Source organism: Stomoxys calcitrans, chromosome 4 (assembly GCF_963082655.1).
Source record: "Stomoxys calcitrans chromosome 4, idStoCalc2.1, whole genome shotgun sequence".
Classification (NCBI taxonomy): domain Eukaryota; kingdom Metazoa; phylum Arthropoda; class Insecta; order Diptera; family Muscidae; genus Stomoxys; species Stomoxys calcitrans.
Genome location: NC_081555.1, coordinates 141,582,637 through 141,600,913, shown reverse-complemented (window position 1 = coordinate 141,600,913; position 18,277 = coordinate 141,582,637). Strand labels below are relative to the sequence as shown.

The window sequence follows — 18,277 nt, the reverse complement described above, 5'->3', positions numbered from 1 at the left end:
ATTTTTTATATGTTTCGTTTTTCATAGTGGCTTAAGCTTCATTGGGTTTCCTACAAAGCATGACATTAATGTTAAGAGGATAAGAATGAGGCATAACTGCTTTAAGTATGAAATGAAGTTGAGTTGAGCGTATTCACCCAAAACAGTGTTTTAACGGTGGCTTGCTGTTGTAGTTTCAGTGGGAAAGAAATTAAACGAAATTGTTTGACAAATTGCTTTGGTAAGTGGGGCCAATGATCGAAGTATATAAATAAGTGGAAGTAATTGAAAGCATGTATGGATTGTCCATAGAGTCACCAAAGTTCATTGATCCCAATGAAAGTTTGTGGGTGATTAAAGAATAAGCCTAGAATGCCAAAAACAAAGTTCGACAGTGTGTATTAAATAGTTAATCGAAAAGCAGATAAGAGATCACCGTAGTGCAGAGGTAAGCATATACGCCTATGACGCTGAATGCCTGGGTTCGAATGCTGCCGTGAACATCAGAAAAAAATTTTTGCCCTCCTAATGCTGGCGATATTTGTGAGAAACTATGCTATGTAAAAACTTCTACCCAAAGAGGTGTCGCACTGCGGCATACCGTTCGACATCGGCTATAAAAAAAGAGGCCCCTAATCATTGAGCTTTAACTCGAATCGGACAGCACTCAGTGATATGTGAGAAGTTTGCCCCTGTTCCTTAATGGAATATGCATGGGCAATGGCAAATTTGCAATCATAAGGCAGATACTTTTATTCAAAAGTTATGGTGATGTATGCTACGCAGACAATGTTAGAATACTTCTGCGGGATAGGATTTCGAATAAGTTAAATTGAAGGGCTGAAAGGGTCCTGGAGATGGAATACAACTAGACTAAACCTACGGGTCTGAAGGTAAATTCAGAGAAAACTGAGATTAGCCGGTTTATGAGGAAGACGAAAATGGGCCCATTTTAGGTGCCACATTTCCTCAACAGAAAGACTTCGACATCCGACAAGGTTAAATACTGGGGAGTGATATTGGATAGAAAATTGAATTGTTAGTTCCACATTCAGGAGCTTAACGAGAAGGTTTATAGATGTTGAGCGCTTTGCAGAAGGGGAAAAAGTGTTGCCAATTCAAATGCCGATTTGTTTTTTGTGTGAAAATAAATTTGACAACAATGTGGGAAAGTAACTTAAATTTCATAACCCGTCCCTCTTTGCTTGATATGACCATGGTTTGCTTTGACTATTGCGCTGAGTCGGTCATAAAATGAGTTGCAAGTTGCATGAATGTAAACTGCCGGTATTTTAGCCCATCCCGTACAATGGCTTTCTTCGGCGACTCCGTACTGGTGTATTTGTATACCCTCCGCCACAGGATGGGGTCATACTAATTTCGTCATTCCGCTTGTAACTCCTAGAAATATTCGTCCAAGACCCCATAAAGTATATATATTTTTGATCGTCTCGACGTTCCGAGTCGATCTAGACATGTCTGTCCGTCCGTTTGTCTGTCGACAGCACGCTAACTGTTGAAGGAGTAAAGCTAGCTGCTAGGCGCAATTGTTATCCGATTTGGCTGAAATTTTTTACAACGGCTCCTCCCATGACCTTCAACATACGTGTCAATTATGGTCTGAATTGGATTATAGCCTAATACAGCTTCCCTATAAACCGACTTCCCGATTTTACTTCTTGAGCCCCTAAAGGGCGCAATTCGAATTGGCTGAAAATTTACAAAATGACTTCTATGATCTCCAACATTCAATTCAATTATGGTTCGAATTGGGGCATAAATTGATTTAGCTCCAATGGCATACAAATTCTTTTCGTTTATCTTTTTTTTGCCTAAAATGAGATACCGGGAAAGAACTCGACAAATGCGATCCATGGTGGGGAATATGAAAGATTCGGCCCGGCCGAACTTAGTACGCTTTTATTTGTTAATTTGTTACCCTGCTCTCCTTAACCAGCTCCGACTCGATAACCACACTGTTCAAAGTATAGTCCAAATCTGTTCGAACCTGATATAGCTGCTAAATGAACGGATGTCCAATTTGATTTGCTGAGCCTCTCGATTTACCTGAAATTTTCGAGATGCTCGTTGTTGTTGCTGCAGTAGTGTGTTGCAGCAGCCTTGCTGATGAAGGGCTCCATCGCGTAAATCCGGTACATATGACCGGCTGTCATGGGATTGGTTGGAGATGGCATTTTTTATGGCTCTAACGGCCATGTCAAGTACGGTCCATATCGGTCTATAACTTGACATAGCTTTTATATATATAAACAAGTCATTCAAAGAACTTGTCACATGGAAGGTATATAAGAATCGGCCCGGCCGTTCTTGTTAAATAAACTCAGAAGCATATGCTATTGGTACCTTGGAAAAATATAATGGATATATAAAACATCAGTGGCACAGGGCACGCCACAGGGGGGTATTTTATCGCCACTTCTATGGTTGACCATCATAAATGACCTATTACGAAAGCTGACTGAGGCGGGATTTGAACCCATCTGTTACGCAGACGATGTTATAATATTTCTAAGAGGTAAGGATCCGAACGAGCTATGCAGAAGGGCCGAAAGGGTCTTGCATATGGCATATGACTGGGCTAGACCCAGAGGTCTCAATGTTAACCCAGAGAAGACTGAAATATGCCTGTTCATGAGGAAGACGCAGGTGGGCGAATTTAACGCTCCACGTTTCCTCAATAAGACGTTTCTTAGGTGTGATCTTGGACAGGAAACTGAATTGGAAGTGTCGCATTCAGGAGCGTACTGAGAAGGCTTACATATGGTGGGCACTACGTAGACGGGCCGTAGGCTCGAAATGGCGCCTGAATCCTAGGATTCAGGCGTACTTACTTACGCCTCAGTAGTTTGGGGGGCTGCTATGGAGAAAAAGTGCAACATTAGGACCATACAACAGGTTCAGAGAACATGTTGTCTTGGGTACTGGCACTAGGGCACTGGAGACTATTCTAGATATCCGACCCATAGACATACAGATTAAGTGTGAGGCAGCCACTACGGCTATGAGACTTAGGGCGATGGGAGAATGGATAGGGAGCAGCTCATACCATCACGGTATAATCGAGGCAACGATAGGAAACCTGGAAGGAAGTGGAGAGGTTTCCGATCCGATACCTGAGATGAACCTTGAAGTCGAGTGTAACGCACTGCTGCCATCGGCACAGTCTTGGATTGACGGAACCCTAGTATTGTCATCTGGAAGATCATGTTACACGGATGGATCAAAGCTAGAGGGCAGAGTGGGCCTGGGGGTTTATATTGAAGACCCAGGGACTGAGGTCTGTTTTAGACTGGCTGACCATAATACGGTATTGCAGGCGCAGATCCGGACGATCACGGAATGCATGAAGTGGTGTGGTGCTAATGCGAGGACGGCGAGTGTGAACATCTTGACCGACAGTAAAATTGCCATAAGGGCTAAAACAACCAGAACGGTAAGGTCACGAACAGTCTTGCAGTATAAAAAGGAGATTAACTCCTTCTCTGAGGATGGCGAAATCCGCATCGTTTGGGTGCCGCGCCATAACGGAGCAAGGGGTAATGAAAGGGCAGACGATTTGGAGGTGAAGGCCAGAGGACTGCCGTCAATAAATTTGGTTAACCCGAAGCCTTTCGGGTCGATGCAGTCCGAGTTAAGGGAGTGGGCGACGAATGCGCATGCAACATTGTGGAACAGCGAAATGGTCGGCGAAAATCCTAAAGGGGATCTAGATCGTGAGAAGACGAGGCTATTACTGAAAGGAAGCAAGAAGGAGGTCAGTATAGCTATTGGTATCATAACGGGACACATAGGACTACGAGCTCACTTATGTAAAATCGGTACGGCAAGTGATAGCAGGTGTAGAGTATGCGGGGAAGATGATGAGACGTTGGAGCATTTCCTTTCTCATTGCCCGGCTTTCGCGTCCAACAGCTACCGGTACTTAGGTGGAGACGCAATATCAGATATGAACCAACAATTCAGGATTTTGTAAGTAGCACGGAATTCCTAACTTCAAATTTTCTTTTTAAGAGGTTACTTTATAGTTTTTATTGGGTTGCCCAAAAAGTAATTGCGGATTTTTTTAAAAGAAAGTAAATGCATTTTTAATAAAACTTTGAATGAACTTTAATCAAATATATAATTGCCATTTTGTTCGATAACCTTTCGCTATCTTCCTGGCAAATTTAGTATTCCACGCTCATAGAACTTCTGGCCTTTATCTGCAAAAAACTGAACCAAGTGCGATTTAATAGCCTCATCATTGCCGAAAATTTTAACATTTAAGGAGTTCTGCAAAGATCGAAATAAATGGTAGTCTGATGGTGCAAGGTCAGGGCTATATGGTGGATGCATCAAAAAGCATCCCAGCCAAGCTCACTCAGTTTTTGGCGAGTGACCAAAGATGTGTGCGGTCTAGCGTTGTCCTGGTGGAATATGACACCTTTACGGTTGACCAATTCTGGTCGCTTCTCCTTGATGGCTGTATTCAATTTGTCCAATTGTTGACAGTAAACATCCGAATTAATCGTTTGGTTCCTTGGAAGCAGCTCAAAATATACCACACCCTTCCAATACCACCAAACAGACAGCATAACCTTCTTTTGGTGGATATCAGCCTTTAAAGTGGTTTGAGCTGGTTCACCATGCTTGGACCATGATCGTTTTCGACTAACGTTGTTGTAAACAATCCATTTTTTATCTCCAGTTATGATTCGTTTTAAAAACGGATCGAATTCATTGCGTTTAAGGTGCATATCACAAGCGTTGATTCGATTTGTTAAATGAATTTCTTTCAATACATGTGGTACCCAAATATCAAGCTTTTTCACCAGTCCAAGACTTTTTATGTGATAATGAACGGTTGATTTTGGTATATTTAACTTCTCTCCTATCTCACGCTCAGCTACATGACGATCCAATTCGATTAATGCTTTGATTTGGTCATCATCAACTTCATTTGGCCGACCGAAAAATCCGCAATTACTTTTTGGGCAACACAATAGAGCGCACAACAAGCCGGTTTAATACGGATTAATACGGGCGGATTAATATCTGCACCCTCTTTTCAACCTAACCTAACCTAAATAAAAATTGAGTTTTTTGGGTAAATTGTCCAAGAAGGTGTTGTTGATTACGATTTTACATTCGTTTGGCGAGTCGTTTTTAGCCTTATAAATTGAACCACTCTAAGCCACACACATGCCACTGATTCTCCGGGAATTCTTCCACCCATGGCTTCTCATATAGGACCTAGGGACTTCTAACTCCTTTTTTTCTTTTTCTACCCTTCTTTACGGAAGAATAAAATCTGTTCAAAAGCCTCTTTAAGAAATATCACAAGGAATAGTCATTCCAAAAATTCCTTAACTTTTCTTGTATCACACCACTTCTCAAAAAACCACTGTGCACTTTCTTTTAAAAATTAACTCAAGCTAAATAATGCAGAAAGCACTTAGGCATCTTCGTTTTCTTTGTCGTTTTGGCGTCATTCTGAAAACTAAATATTAAATTAAATTTAATTGTTTTAACACTAACTTAAGCTGAAGGTTAAAGAACAAAAAGCTTATTGTTCTCCCAACAATTGTGTGAGCAAATTTCCAGTTGGGTCATAAGCATTTCGAAACAGTGTGAAAAATATTAAAAAGAAAATTAAATAAAGATGAAGGATTTTCTGTAGCCATATCATGTGCTGTGCGGAAAGCGCAAAAACGCACATGACATAAAAAATAATTAAACTCTAAAAACCAAAATGTTTTCAATGCCACAAAGCAAAGCCTTGCAAAAAAAACACTCTCACACACACACACACACACGCTCAGAATAAATCGTTAAAAAAGCCTGCCTTTGCCCCGGCGATAATTGGAAAATGACAATGGCTTCAAGTGAATTAAAATTAAACAACCCGAATTCATTTAAGTGCTGCATAGTGGTATGGCATTAATTCTCAGCCATTTGAAATTAGGGGGGGATTAGATGCAAATTGAAAATGGGGGATATGGAGTTTAAATGTAATTTATAGCTACGTATATTTAAGGCAGGGTTTTGGCTTTGGGTTTGATGGAAGACTTAATTAAAATCTAAGAGGGATTTCATACGAATGCTAAGAGATTCATATGGATTGTGGTTTTGCTGGAAGTGTTTATGAAGAAAATTTTAATTTTTTCACGCAGGCTAAGTCATCGAATTTAAAATTTGCTTAAATTTGATTTTTTGAGAAGTTTGATTGATAAGAAGGTTAGAAAAGACCTTAACAGTGAAAATCGAGAGATGCATATATATGGAAGCTTTGTATAAAACTGAACAAATTTCTATGAAATTCATCAGTAATCAGAAGAGTTGTAAGAGAAACCTTCGTGCCAAACTGTGTGAAGATCGGTTAACATATAACTAAATAATTGAGTGTTATTCAAAATCGGACGAAAATATACATGGGAGCTATTGGGTTGCCCAAAAAGTAATTGTCGGTAATATAGTAGTAATATAGTCGGCGTTGACAAATTTTTTCAACGGCTTGTGACTCTGTAATTGCATTCTTTCTTCTGTCAATTATCAGCTGTTACTTTTAGCTTGCTTTAGAAAAAAGTGCGCGAAATTTTGTTTACATTTGTTTGTTTGGCGTCAATTTTAATATGGAGCCCACAAAGGAGCATTTTCGTCATATTTTACTTTATTATTTCCGTAAAGGAAAAAACGCGGAGCAGGTTGCCAAAAAGTTACGAGAGGTGTGTGGTGCTAAAGCCTTAAAAGGAAGACAGTGTCAAAATTGGTTTCGCAAATTCCGTTCTGGAGATTTTTCACTTAAAGATGAGCCACGTTCAGGTCGGCCAAATGAAGTTGATGATGACCAAATCAAAGCATTAATCGAATTGGATCGTCATGTAACTGAGCGTGAGATAGGATAGAAGTTAAATATACCAAAATCAACCGTTCATTATCACATAAAAAGTCTTGGACTGATATATGGGTACCACATGTATTGAAAGAAATTCATTTAACAAACCGAATCAACGCATGTGATATGCACCTCAAACGCAATGAATTCGATCCGTTTTTAAGCCGAATCATAACTGGAGATGAAAAATGGATTGTTTACAACAACGTTAGTCGAAAACGATCATGGTCCAAGCAAGGTGAACCAGCTCAAACCACTTCAAAGGCTGATATCAACTAAAAGAAGGTTTGGTGGGATTGGAAGGATTGGATTGGATTGAGCTGCTTCCAACGATTAATTCGGATGTTTACTGTCAACAATTGGACACATTGAATACAGCCATCAAGGAGAAGCGACCAGAATTGGTCAATCGTAAAGGTGTCGTATTCCACCAGGACAACGCTAGACCGCACACATCTTTGGTCACTCGCCAAAAACTGAGTGAGCTTGGCTGGGAACTTTTGATGCATCCACCGTATAGCCCTGACCTTGCACCATCAGACTACCATTTATTTCGATCTTTGCAGAACTCCTTAAATGGTAAAACTTTCGGCAATGATGAGGCTATAAAATCGCACTTGGTTCAGTTTTTTGCAGATAAAGGCCAGAAGTTCTATGAGCGTGGAATACTAAAATTGCCAGGAAGATGGCAAAAGGTTATCGAAAAAAATGGCAATTATATATTTGATTAAAGTTCATTCTAAGTTTTATTAAAAATGCATTTATTTCTTTTAAAAAATCCACAATTACTTTTTAGGCAACCCAATATATATAAATCTGAGACGATTCCTATTAAATTCAATAGCAACACCGGGAGTCATAAGGCAATCCTTTGTGCCAATTTTCGTGTGAATCGGTTAACATATGACAATACTAGTCTTAAACAGACGAACGTTTATGTGGGAGCTATATCTAAATCTGAACCGATTTCTATGAATATCTTTAATATTGTCGAGACTTATAAGAGAATCACTCGTGCCAATTTTCGTTTGAAACGATTAACAAATGACCAAATGTTTGCAATATTAGTCGAAAACGGACGAACGTTTTCGTGGGAGCTATATCGAAATCTGAACCGATTTCAATGAAATTCATTAATAATGTCGAGACTTATAAGATAATCACTTGTGCAAAATTTCGTGAGAATTGGTTTACAATGATATAATTGCAATTTTAGTCCAAATCGGACGAACATATATAAGGGAGCTATATCGAAATCTGTACCGACTTCTTTCCAGGTTTCATCTCTAGGCCCAAGAAAATGCTTGTGCCGAATTCGAATACAATCGGATGGAAATTGCGACCTGTACTTTGTACACAAACTAACATGGACAGACAGACAGACAGACAGACAATCGAATTTGAGAGTGATTCTGAGTATACTTCCTTCTGGGTGTTACAAGCAAATTTACTTAGTTACAATATCCTGTACCTCAGTAGTGGTGTAGGTTTTATACCTTTTTTTTAGATATTTTATATCTACACATTTTATTGGTTTTTACACTTTCCACCATTGGATGGGGGTATAGTAATTTCGTCATTCCGTTTGTAACACCTCGAAATATGCATCTTTTTCTATCTTTCTCTAATTGGCTATGACAGAATATTTGTTCCACTAGCCGAACGTGGAATAGCGTTCCAAGCTCCTCGATCTTCTGCGCTCATTCTCAAATCTCTGACACCAAGTTTCGAGGTGTCTCCCACAACTTGATCTTTCCATTGGGCTTTTGGTCTTCCCGGTTTGCGTGTACCACCGTGTTTGCCTTCAAAAGACTTCTTTGCTGGAGCTTCTTCATCCATTTTGACAACATGACCTAGCCAACGCAGTCGTTGTATTTTGATGTGTCTTACTATGCTATCGTCGTCATACAGCTCATACAGCTCGTGATTCATACGTCGCCTATATTCTCCATTAACGAAAACTGGTCCATTTATTTTACGAAGAATCTTTCTCTCAAATACTCCAAGTACTGCCTCATCTGCTTTCACAAGTACCCAAGCTTCAGAATCATATAACAGCACGGGTAGTATCAGTGTCTTGTAATGTGTAGTCTTCGTCTGTCGAGAGGTGGCCTTGTTTCTAAACTGCTTATTTAGTCCAAAGTGGCATCGGTTTGCCAGTATTATTATTCCCTTAATCTCAAAACTGGTGTCATTCGTTTCGGTTACGGCGGTGCCGAGGTAGATAAAGTAACTGACTGTCTCAAAGTTGTGTTTCCCAACTTTTTCCATTTTCTTTATCTGCTCGGTTGTGCAAGGCTTTTTGGGAGTTGAAACCATCCATTTCGTCTTATCTCCATTTACTGCCGGACCCATTTTTATTGACTTCTTTCAAAGGCTGCAGTTATTTCTTCCGGTGACCGACCTATGATATCGATATCGTCGGCATAGGCGAGTAGCATGTGCTCTCTTGTGATTAGTGTGCCATATCTATTCACTGCTGCATCTCGTATAATCTTCTGCAACAGGATATTAAAGAGATCACACGATAGGCTGTGTTCTTGTCTGAAACCTCGTTTGGTATTAAATGGTTCAGAGAGATTCTTTCCTATTCTTACTGAGGAACGCGTATCAGCAAGTGTTATCCTGCAGAGTCTTATTAATTTGACAGGGATACCAAACTCAGACATGTCTTGAAATACCTTTGAACGTAAAGGAGTATTGAAGGCGGCTTTGTAGTTAACAAAGAGATGGTAGGTGTTAATTTGTCCTTCTCGGGTCTTTTCCAGGATTTGGCGCAGTGTAAATATCTGGTCTAGGGTGGATTTACCTGGTCTAAAGCCGCATTGATAGGGCCCAATTATCTCATTGACTTTAGGTTTTAGTCTTTCACCCAGTAGGCTCGAGAGTATCTTGTATGCGATGGGGAGGAGACTTATTCCTCTGTAGTTGGCACATTCCGTCTTGTCTTATTTCTTGTGTACGGGACATAGTATGCTGAGGTTCCAATCATCGGGTATGCGTTCTTCTAGCCAGATTGCGCAGATAAGCTGATGCATACGCCTTATCAGCGTGTCGCCTCCGGTCTTAAATAGTTCAGCGGGTAACCCGTCGGCTCCTGCTGCCTTGTTGTTCTTTAGTCGGGTTACTGCTACTTGGACCTCATTATGACTAGGAGGTAAACATTCTATACCATCATCAGGGATTGGTTCTACGGTATCGTCTTCGCCGCCAACATCGGTCACTAGTAGTTGAGTAAAATGTTCTTTCCATATCCTCAGCATGTTATCTGTGTCAGTTATCAGATGTCTTTTTATGTCTCAGCAGGAGGATGTGCCTGCACCAAAGCCATCGGTTTGGTTTTTAATTCTTTGGTAGAATTTCCGGTCTTCATTCTGACTCCTGTACATCTCAATTCGCTCACACTCACGTCTTTCCATTTCCTTTTTCTTTCTGCGGAATAGACGTTTCTCCTCTCTCCTTTTCTCCTGTTGCTACTGATTGCAGGGTTGCTCTATATGCCGCATTTTTGGCTTCAGTAGCATCTCGACACTCTTGGTCGTACCATGGGTTTTTTGGAGGAGGCTTCTGGTACCCAAGTAAGTACGAAACATGCATAAAGTGTATATATTCATGATCGTCATGACATTTTATGTCAATCTAGCCATGCCCGTTCGTTTGTCTGTCGAAAACACGCTAACAAACGAAGAAGTAAAGCTAGGCACTTGAAATTTTGCATAAATACTTCTTACACTAGTAAGGTCGGATAGGATTGTAAATGGGCCAAATTGGTCTATGGTTTGATACAGCTGGCATATAAATTGATCTTGGGTCTTGACTTCTTGAGCCGCTAGAGGGCGCAATTCTTATCCGATTTGGCTGAAATTATGGACCTGGAGTTTTGGTATCACTTCCAACAACTGTGTCAAGTATGGTCTAAATCAGTCCATATCCTGATATCTCCGATTTAGTTAAAATTTTGCACGTGGTCTTTCATCACTTCCAAAAACTGTGCCAAGTATGGTCTAAGTCGGCTGATAACCTTATATAGCTGCCATATGAACCGGCCTTGGGACTAGCCTTCTAGAGCTTCTAGTGGGCGCGATTTCCATTCGATTTAGCTGAAATTTTGCTTGAAGCATTTAATTTTTACTTCCAATAATTGTTTCAAGTATAGTCCAAAGCAGTTCATAACCTGATATAGCCCCCATATAAACCCATCTCCCGATTAGATTTCTTGACCCTCTAGAGGGCGTAATTCCTATTCGATTTGGCTGAAAATTTGCATGAGTTATTTTAGTATCGCTACCAACAACTGTTCTTAGTATGGTTCAAATCGGTTCATAACCTGATATAGCTGCCATATAAACCGATCTTGGGTCTTGATTTATTGAACTTCTAGAGGGCGCAATTATTATCCGATTTGACCGAAATTTTGCATGAGGTGTTTTATTTTGACTTTCAACAACTGTGTCAAGTATGGTCTAAATCAGTCCATATCCTGATATAGCCGCCATATAAACCGATCTCCCGATTAGACTTTTTGGGCTTCCAGAGAGCGAAAATCTTACCCAATATGGTTGAAATTTTGCAAATGTCATTTTGGTAGGGGGTCACCGTAGCGTAGAGGTTAGCATGTGCGCCTATGACGCTAAATGCCTGGGTTCGAATCCTGGCGAGACCATCAGAAAAAATTTTCAGCGGTGGTTTTCCCCTCCTAATACTGGCAACATTTGTGGGGTACTATGTCATGTAAAACTTCTCTCCAAAGAGGTACCGCACTGCGGCACGCCGTTCGGACTCGGCTATAAAAAGGAGGCCCCTTACCATTGAGCTTAAACTTGAATCGGTCTGCACTCATTGATATGTGAGAAGTTTGCCCCTGTTCCTTAGTAGAATGTTCATGGGGGAAAAATTTGCAAAATGTTGCCTTTTTGGTATGACTTCCAACAACTGTTGGTATGGTCTAAAACGGTATATAACCTGATATAGCTGCCATATAAACCGATCTCCCAGTTTGATTTTTCGAGCCTCAGGAAGGCGCAATTATTACTCGATTTGCCTAAAATGTTGAAGGTTGTTTTCTTCTACTTGAAAAAGTCATTCAAAGAACTTGACCAATGCGATCCATGGTGGAAGGTAGATAAGATTCGGCTCGGCCGAACTTGGCGCGCTTTTGCTTGTTAGGTTTATATACTGGTTGACTATATAAAAAGAAAAAAAAAACAAAATTGTGTACCTATGAATTTTAGCCCCAGTGTCAATTCAATCAAGTAAGCAGCACATCAATTGATGCATGTTATGCAAATCATTTGGAATTGCATGAATATTTTTCCAACATATTCCTACTCTTTGTAAAAACAATCTGGAACTGGAATATATTCAGGAAAATTAATTACATTTTTTTTTATTTATACACACAATGTAGAGTGAAAACTATGACAAGCTCTATGCGTTTGCAGGAAATCTTGTCAACGTCAAGTTCTGCATATAAATCACTGGATTGGAATCTTTGCTAAATTAAAGTTTAGTATGTGTAGTTTGAAGTTTGTAAAACTTAGAGAATTACAGGTTATATTGTACACTGATGATGAGATGCATTTTTGGTTCTTTGACAATTAAATCAGACATTATGCTTAAATCAGCACATAATATATATTTTTTTTAGTATGGGACTTTCGTCCATAAACGAAAATTGCTTTGAAAAAATATAGGTAATATTTTTAAAAGAAAAATATTGGGTTGCCCAAAAAGTAATTGCGGATTTTTTAAAAGAAACTAAATGTATTTTTAATAAAACTTAGATTGAACTTTAATCAAATATACTTTTTTTACACCTTTTTCTAAAGCAAGCTAAAAGTAACAGCTGATAACTGACAGAAGAAAGATTGCAATTACAGAGTCACAAGCTGTGAAAAAATTTGTCAACGCCGACTATATGAAAAATCCGCAATTACTTTTTGGGCAACCCAATATTTTTTTAAATGTTTTTTGTTTTACTATTCTTTGAATAGAAAGCATTAAACAATGGTCTAAAGCCGGACAATATCCTGTAATGGAATCTCAATACGAGCATTCGAAAATTGTAAAAGTTTAATATGCTTAGTCTAACTTATGATGGATTGTGTCCAACATTGTGTTAATAGCACAGCACATGTATACAGATATTTTATTACCGATCTACTTAACAAACCGCTTTCCTTTTTTTCTTAGCATTAACACAAAAACATCTGTCAACAATGTCTCTGCAACATGCAACATAGCCATAAGCATTATTTCATCATATGTTCTTTTTTTTCTAATTCCTGAAAACAAAGGAAAAGGTCGCCATTATTAAAACGTGTCCTGGATTTTCATGACGTTTGCATTCCAAGAACAGTTTTTAACAGCAATATTTATGGCGAATTATACCCATTGTTCTATATCGACCTTAAGGAGTTCTAATGGGGAGCAAGATATCCAACGAAATGGGAGAGAGTAGGGGTGCGGATATTAATCCTCCCCATGCCACTATGGACATACACCTAAGCAAGTAATCGGCATGTTGTGCGCTCTAAAAACTTAAAAGGAATGTCGAGAAAGAAAATTTTAAGCTTGGAATTTCGTGCTACGTGCAACACCACACCACCGCACATATTCAGTGATCGCCCGGATCTCCCCCTGCAGGGCCGTATTATGGTCAGACAGTCCAAAACAGATCTCAGTCCTTGGGTTCTCAATGTAGATCCCAGACCCACTCTGCCCTCTAGCTGTGAACCACCCGTGTAACATGATCTGCCAGATGGCAATACAAGGGTTCCGTCAGTCCAAGACTGTGCAGCTGGCAGCAGTGCATCGCACTCGACCTCAAGTGTCATTTCAGGTAACCGTTCGGAAACCTCTTTCCTTCCTACCAGGTTTCCTACCATCGCCTCGATTATACCTCGCGATGGTATGAGCTGCTCCCATCCTCAATCGATACTCCCATTGCCTTAAGTCTCATAGCCGCAGTGGCTGCCTCACACTTAATCTGTATGTCAATGGGTCCGATTTGTATTGGGTTGCCATTTTTCTCCATAGCAGTCCACTAAACTACTGAGGCGTAAGTAAGGATTGGTCTAATCACGCTCATGTAGATCCAGTGGACTGTCCTCGTATTAAGGCCCCATTTCAAGCCTAGGGCCCGTCTACATTGTGCCAAACATTTGTGAGTCTTCTCAGTACGCTCCTGAATGTGACACTTCCAATTCAGTTTCCTATACAAGATCACTCCTTTTCATATCAGTTTGTAGACCTACTAGGATCGTACTTAGGGGGTCAAGAAGTCAAATCGAGGGATCGGCTTATATGGGGGCTATATCAGTCTATAGGCTGACTAGGACATAAATCTTTGTTCCAAAATGCAACCAAATCGGATGAAAATTGAGGCAACTAAGGGCTCAAGGGCTATTTAGGGCGCACAGCACACCGATTACTGGCTTAGGTGTATGTCCATAGTGGCATGGGGCGGATTAATATCTGCACCCTCTTTTCAACCTAACCTAACCTAAGGGCTCAAAAAGTCAAATCGAGGGATGCGTTTATGAGGGGACTATATTCAAATCTGAACCGATATGGAGCGTTTGCAATCCCCGACGACCTACATCAATAAGAAGTGTCAGTGCAAAATTCGAGCGGCTAGCTTTAGGCTTTCAACCGCTATCGTGATTTCGACAGATGGATGGACGGACGGATGGACGGACGGACGGACGGACGGACGGACGGACGGACGGACGGACGGACGGATGGACGGACGGATGGACGGACGGATGGACGGACGGAAGGATGGACGGACGGATGGACGGACGGACGGATGGACGGACGGATGGACGGACGGATGGACGGACGGATGGACGGATGGACGGATGGACGGATGGACGGACGGATGGACGGACGGATGGACGGACGGACGGACGGATGGACGGACGGATGGACGGACGGATGGACGGACGGATGGACGGACGGATGGACGGACGGATGGACGGACGAACGGATGGACGGACGGATGGACGGACGGACGGATGGACGGACGGATGGACGGACGGATGGACGGACGGACGGACGGACGGACGGACGGATGGACGGACGGATGGACGGACGGATGGACGGACGGATGGACGGACGGATGGACGGACGGATGGACGGACGGACGGATGGACGGATGGACGGACGGATGGACGGACGGATGGACGGACGGATGGACGGACCTGGTTAAATCGACTCAGAATGTCGAGACGATTCAGGATATATACTTTATGGGGTCGCAGATCAATATATCGAGGTCTTACAACAGATGAGTAAATTATGTTCAACCCATCCTATGGTGGTGAGTATAAAAATATGCCAGGTATGGATGCGCATTCATTCGTGCAGCTAGCAACTCTTTCTTTGGCCGACTCGGAGCAATACTTGAGGCTAACGCAAGTCATAATTTTCTTTTTTACTCTAAAAGTGAATTTTTTGAAATTTTTTCTTTCTCTTTTTCTTTGAAGCATTGTTTTTTTGAATTAAACCCACACCGTGAAACTATTTACCTGCTCTATTCAAACAATTATTCATCCCACTAGCAAGGATTTAAAAGCACAATTTATCCTCTTGACATTTAAAATTATTTATGTCATATGCGCTCAACTGTTGTGGCATTTGACTAATGGAATGGACACACGAGACTCGCATACAATAGACTTACCTTTGGGGTATATCGTTGGATTATAAGCGTTAAATTGACATGGCATATTTTTTACATTATTCACAAATCCCATTGACATGCGAGAAACCGATGAACGCTGAAAATAAGGAAATTTAAATATTAATGCTAAAACGGTATCAATTGGATGTAATTTATGTAAAAAAATAAAGTTTTGACAAAATCTTGTAAAAAAATACAATTTTGTTTTTTTTTTGTATAAAAAAAAATTCTGGAAAAAAATTTCTGTAGAAAGACGGAGAAGGAGAGTTCTCATATTGAGGCTTCCCTCTCTGCTTGGTTTGGAACTGGAGCTGTAGGTTAGGTGAGGTAAGAGTGGTAATTCTTTACAGACTCACTTAGACAATTGTAAGTCCATTGTGATACCACAGTATCGGCAGGACAAGGCTTCTGGCGGTAATCGAACCCACGACCCCTGCACTGGTAATCCAAGCACGCTACCAACTCGGCTACCGGGGCACCCTCAACTGGAGCTGTAAGGATCAGCCAAATTCCTTGGGTGATTCTCGACAATAAGAACTGGACAGTTGAACTGGAATCTCAATAAGGAATCTAAGATTAAGTAAGCGTTTGCTGAACTTCACTCCTGTCAGGGGCTCGTGGGTAGTAGATAGGGGTTGAAACCAAAATTGATATATTGGTTGGTACAGCCGTTGCTGACGTATGGTAGTCACGTCTGGTGTCTGGTGATGGAGCCTGAGAACCAAGTAAAGGATGTTAATAGGGTTAACCGAGTGGCTCTCAGATTCGTATCTGGTGCCATTAGTACCACCACGACTAGGTCCTAGGAGGTATTGCTGGAGGTCTATGCCCATCGAGCGGAGGTCTATGCCCATCGATCTATACATTAGGGAACTGGCTGAGAAGACATGGTCCAGACTACTGCAGTTAGGCCTTCTTAAGGGTTTGCCGTCGAGACATACCTGTGACATGACATGACGGACCGTCGGACGGATTTCCAGGTGGAGAAGGTCATAGTTGAAGGAAAATTGGTGATAAAGGTGACAGCAAGGAAGGACTAGGCTCGCAAACGGCACCGGAAGTGGTGCACCGGAAGTGGTGTCCACTGCCACGAGCTCGATATTGACGTCTCTCTCCGCATGGGCAATGAGTGCAGGATTTTCCGAGCGGAGGTCTATGCAATGGCAAGGGCAGCCGAGATCGTTTTGGTGAAGGATATCAACCGAAGGTATATTTGTCTATTTAGGCAGCACCGAAGGCTATCACTAATATGGATTCAAGTTCCTAGGTGTTTGACCGATGTAGAGATAGTCTACTGCGGCTACCAGAGAGGAATAACTTGTATCTGTGTTGGATACCAGGGCATAAAGATATTGCAGAAAATTTGCGAGGCAAGGGTCGAATCTGCCTCTCTCGGGAATCTTCTATATGCTTAAGGTGCGATACAAGGAGAGAGAGAGGAGACCAAAAGGCTTTGGAACGAACGATCAAAACGTAGTGTTTGCGAACTATTGTCTTTGGAAAAGATGCATCTGAGTGGCATAATAGGAATCATTACAGGGCACGATAAACTATTGGGTTGCCCAAAAAGAAATTGCGGATTTTTTAAAAGAAAGTAAATGCATTTTTAATAAAACTTAGAATGAACTTTAATCAAATATACTTTTTTTAAACTTTTTTTCTAAAGCAAACTAAAAGTAACAGCTGATAACTGACAGAAGAAAGAATGCAATTACAGAGTCACAAGCTGTGAAAAAATTTGTCAACGCGGACTATATGAAAAATCCGCAATTACTTTTTGGGCAACCCAATAAGTACACATACATGCAAAATTTCACCAAAATCGGATAAAAATTGCGGCTTGTAAAGGCTTAAGAAATCAAAGCGGGAGATCGGTTTATATGGGAGCTATATCAGGTTATAGACCGATTCGGACCGTACTGGACACAGTTGTTGGAAATCATAAAGAAATACCGAAGACAAAATTTCATCCAAATCGGGCAAAAATTGCGGCATGTATGGACTCAAGAAGTCAAATCGGGAGATCGGTTTATATGGGGGCTATATCAGGTTATAGTCCGTTTAGTACCGTACTTGGTACAATTGTTGGAAATCATAACGGAACACCACATGTAAAAATTCAGCCAAATCGGACAAAACTTGCGGCTTCCAGGGGCTCAAGAAATCAAATCGGCAGATCGATTTATATGGGAGCTATATCTAAATCTGAACCGACCCATGTCCCATTTGCAATCCCATACGACCTACATCAATAGTTAATATCTCTGTAAAATTTCAAGTGATTAGCCTTACGCGTTCGACCGTTGTTGTGATTTCGACAGACGGACGTACATGGCTAGATCGACTCAGAAGGTCGAGACGATTACGAGTATATATATTTCATGGGGCCTTAGACGAATATTTCGAGGTGATACAAACGGAATGACTAGATTAGTATACCCCTATCCTATCAGGTGGCCGCATCAGGGAACTTAGGTCTATTGTGTCGCCCCCGATTCAAATAGCGCAGAATTGCAATGCCAGACATTAAAATGAAGAAGATTAGGAGCCAACATGCATTACAAAACGGTCAGGAGGTCTGGAGAAGCTCCCTCCAATATGGAATTTAAACCTATAGTAGTCAAGAATGGCGAAAAAGACTTTTGCATCAAGATAATTAAACTGGGAAATAGATTTTGTGTAGCCATAATCCTGAACCTACTCTCGCAATTTCAGGG

The 18,277-nt window shown here is 41.0% G+C and overlaps 1 protein-coding gene across 1 annotated transcript in view; it reads right to left on the bottom strand.

Moving 5' to 3' along the window:
* The window catches only part of LOC106095648 (uncharacterized), a 504,791-nt gene that overhangs the window by 7,346 nt on the left and 479,168 nt on the right, over nucleotides 1-18,277 (bottom strand). The window contains exon 5 of the mRNA XM_059366619.1: nucleotides 15,561-15,657. Within this exon, the coding sequence (XP_059222602.1) occupies nucleotides 15,561-15,657 (97 nt within the window). The remainder of the gene's footprint in view (nucleotides 1-15,560; nucleotides 15,658-18,277) is intronic.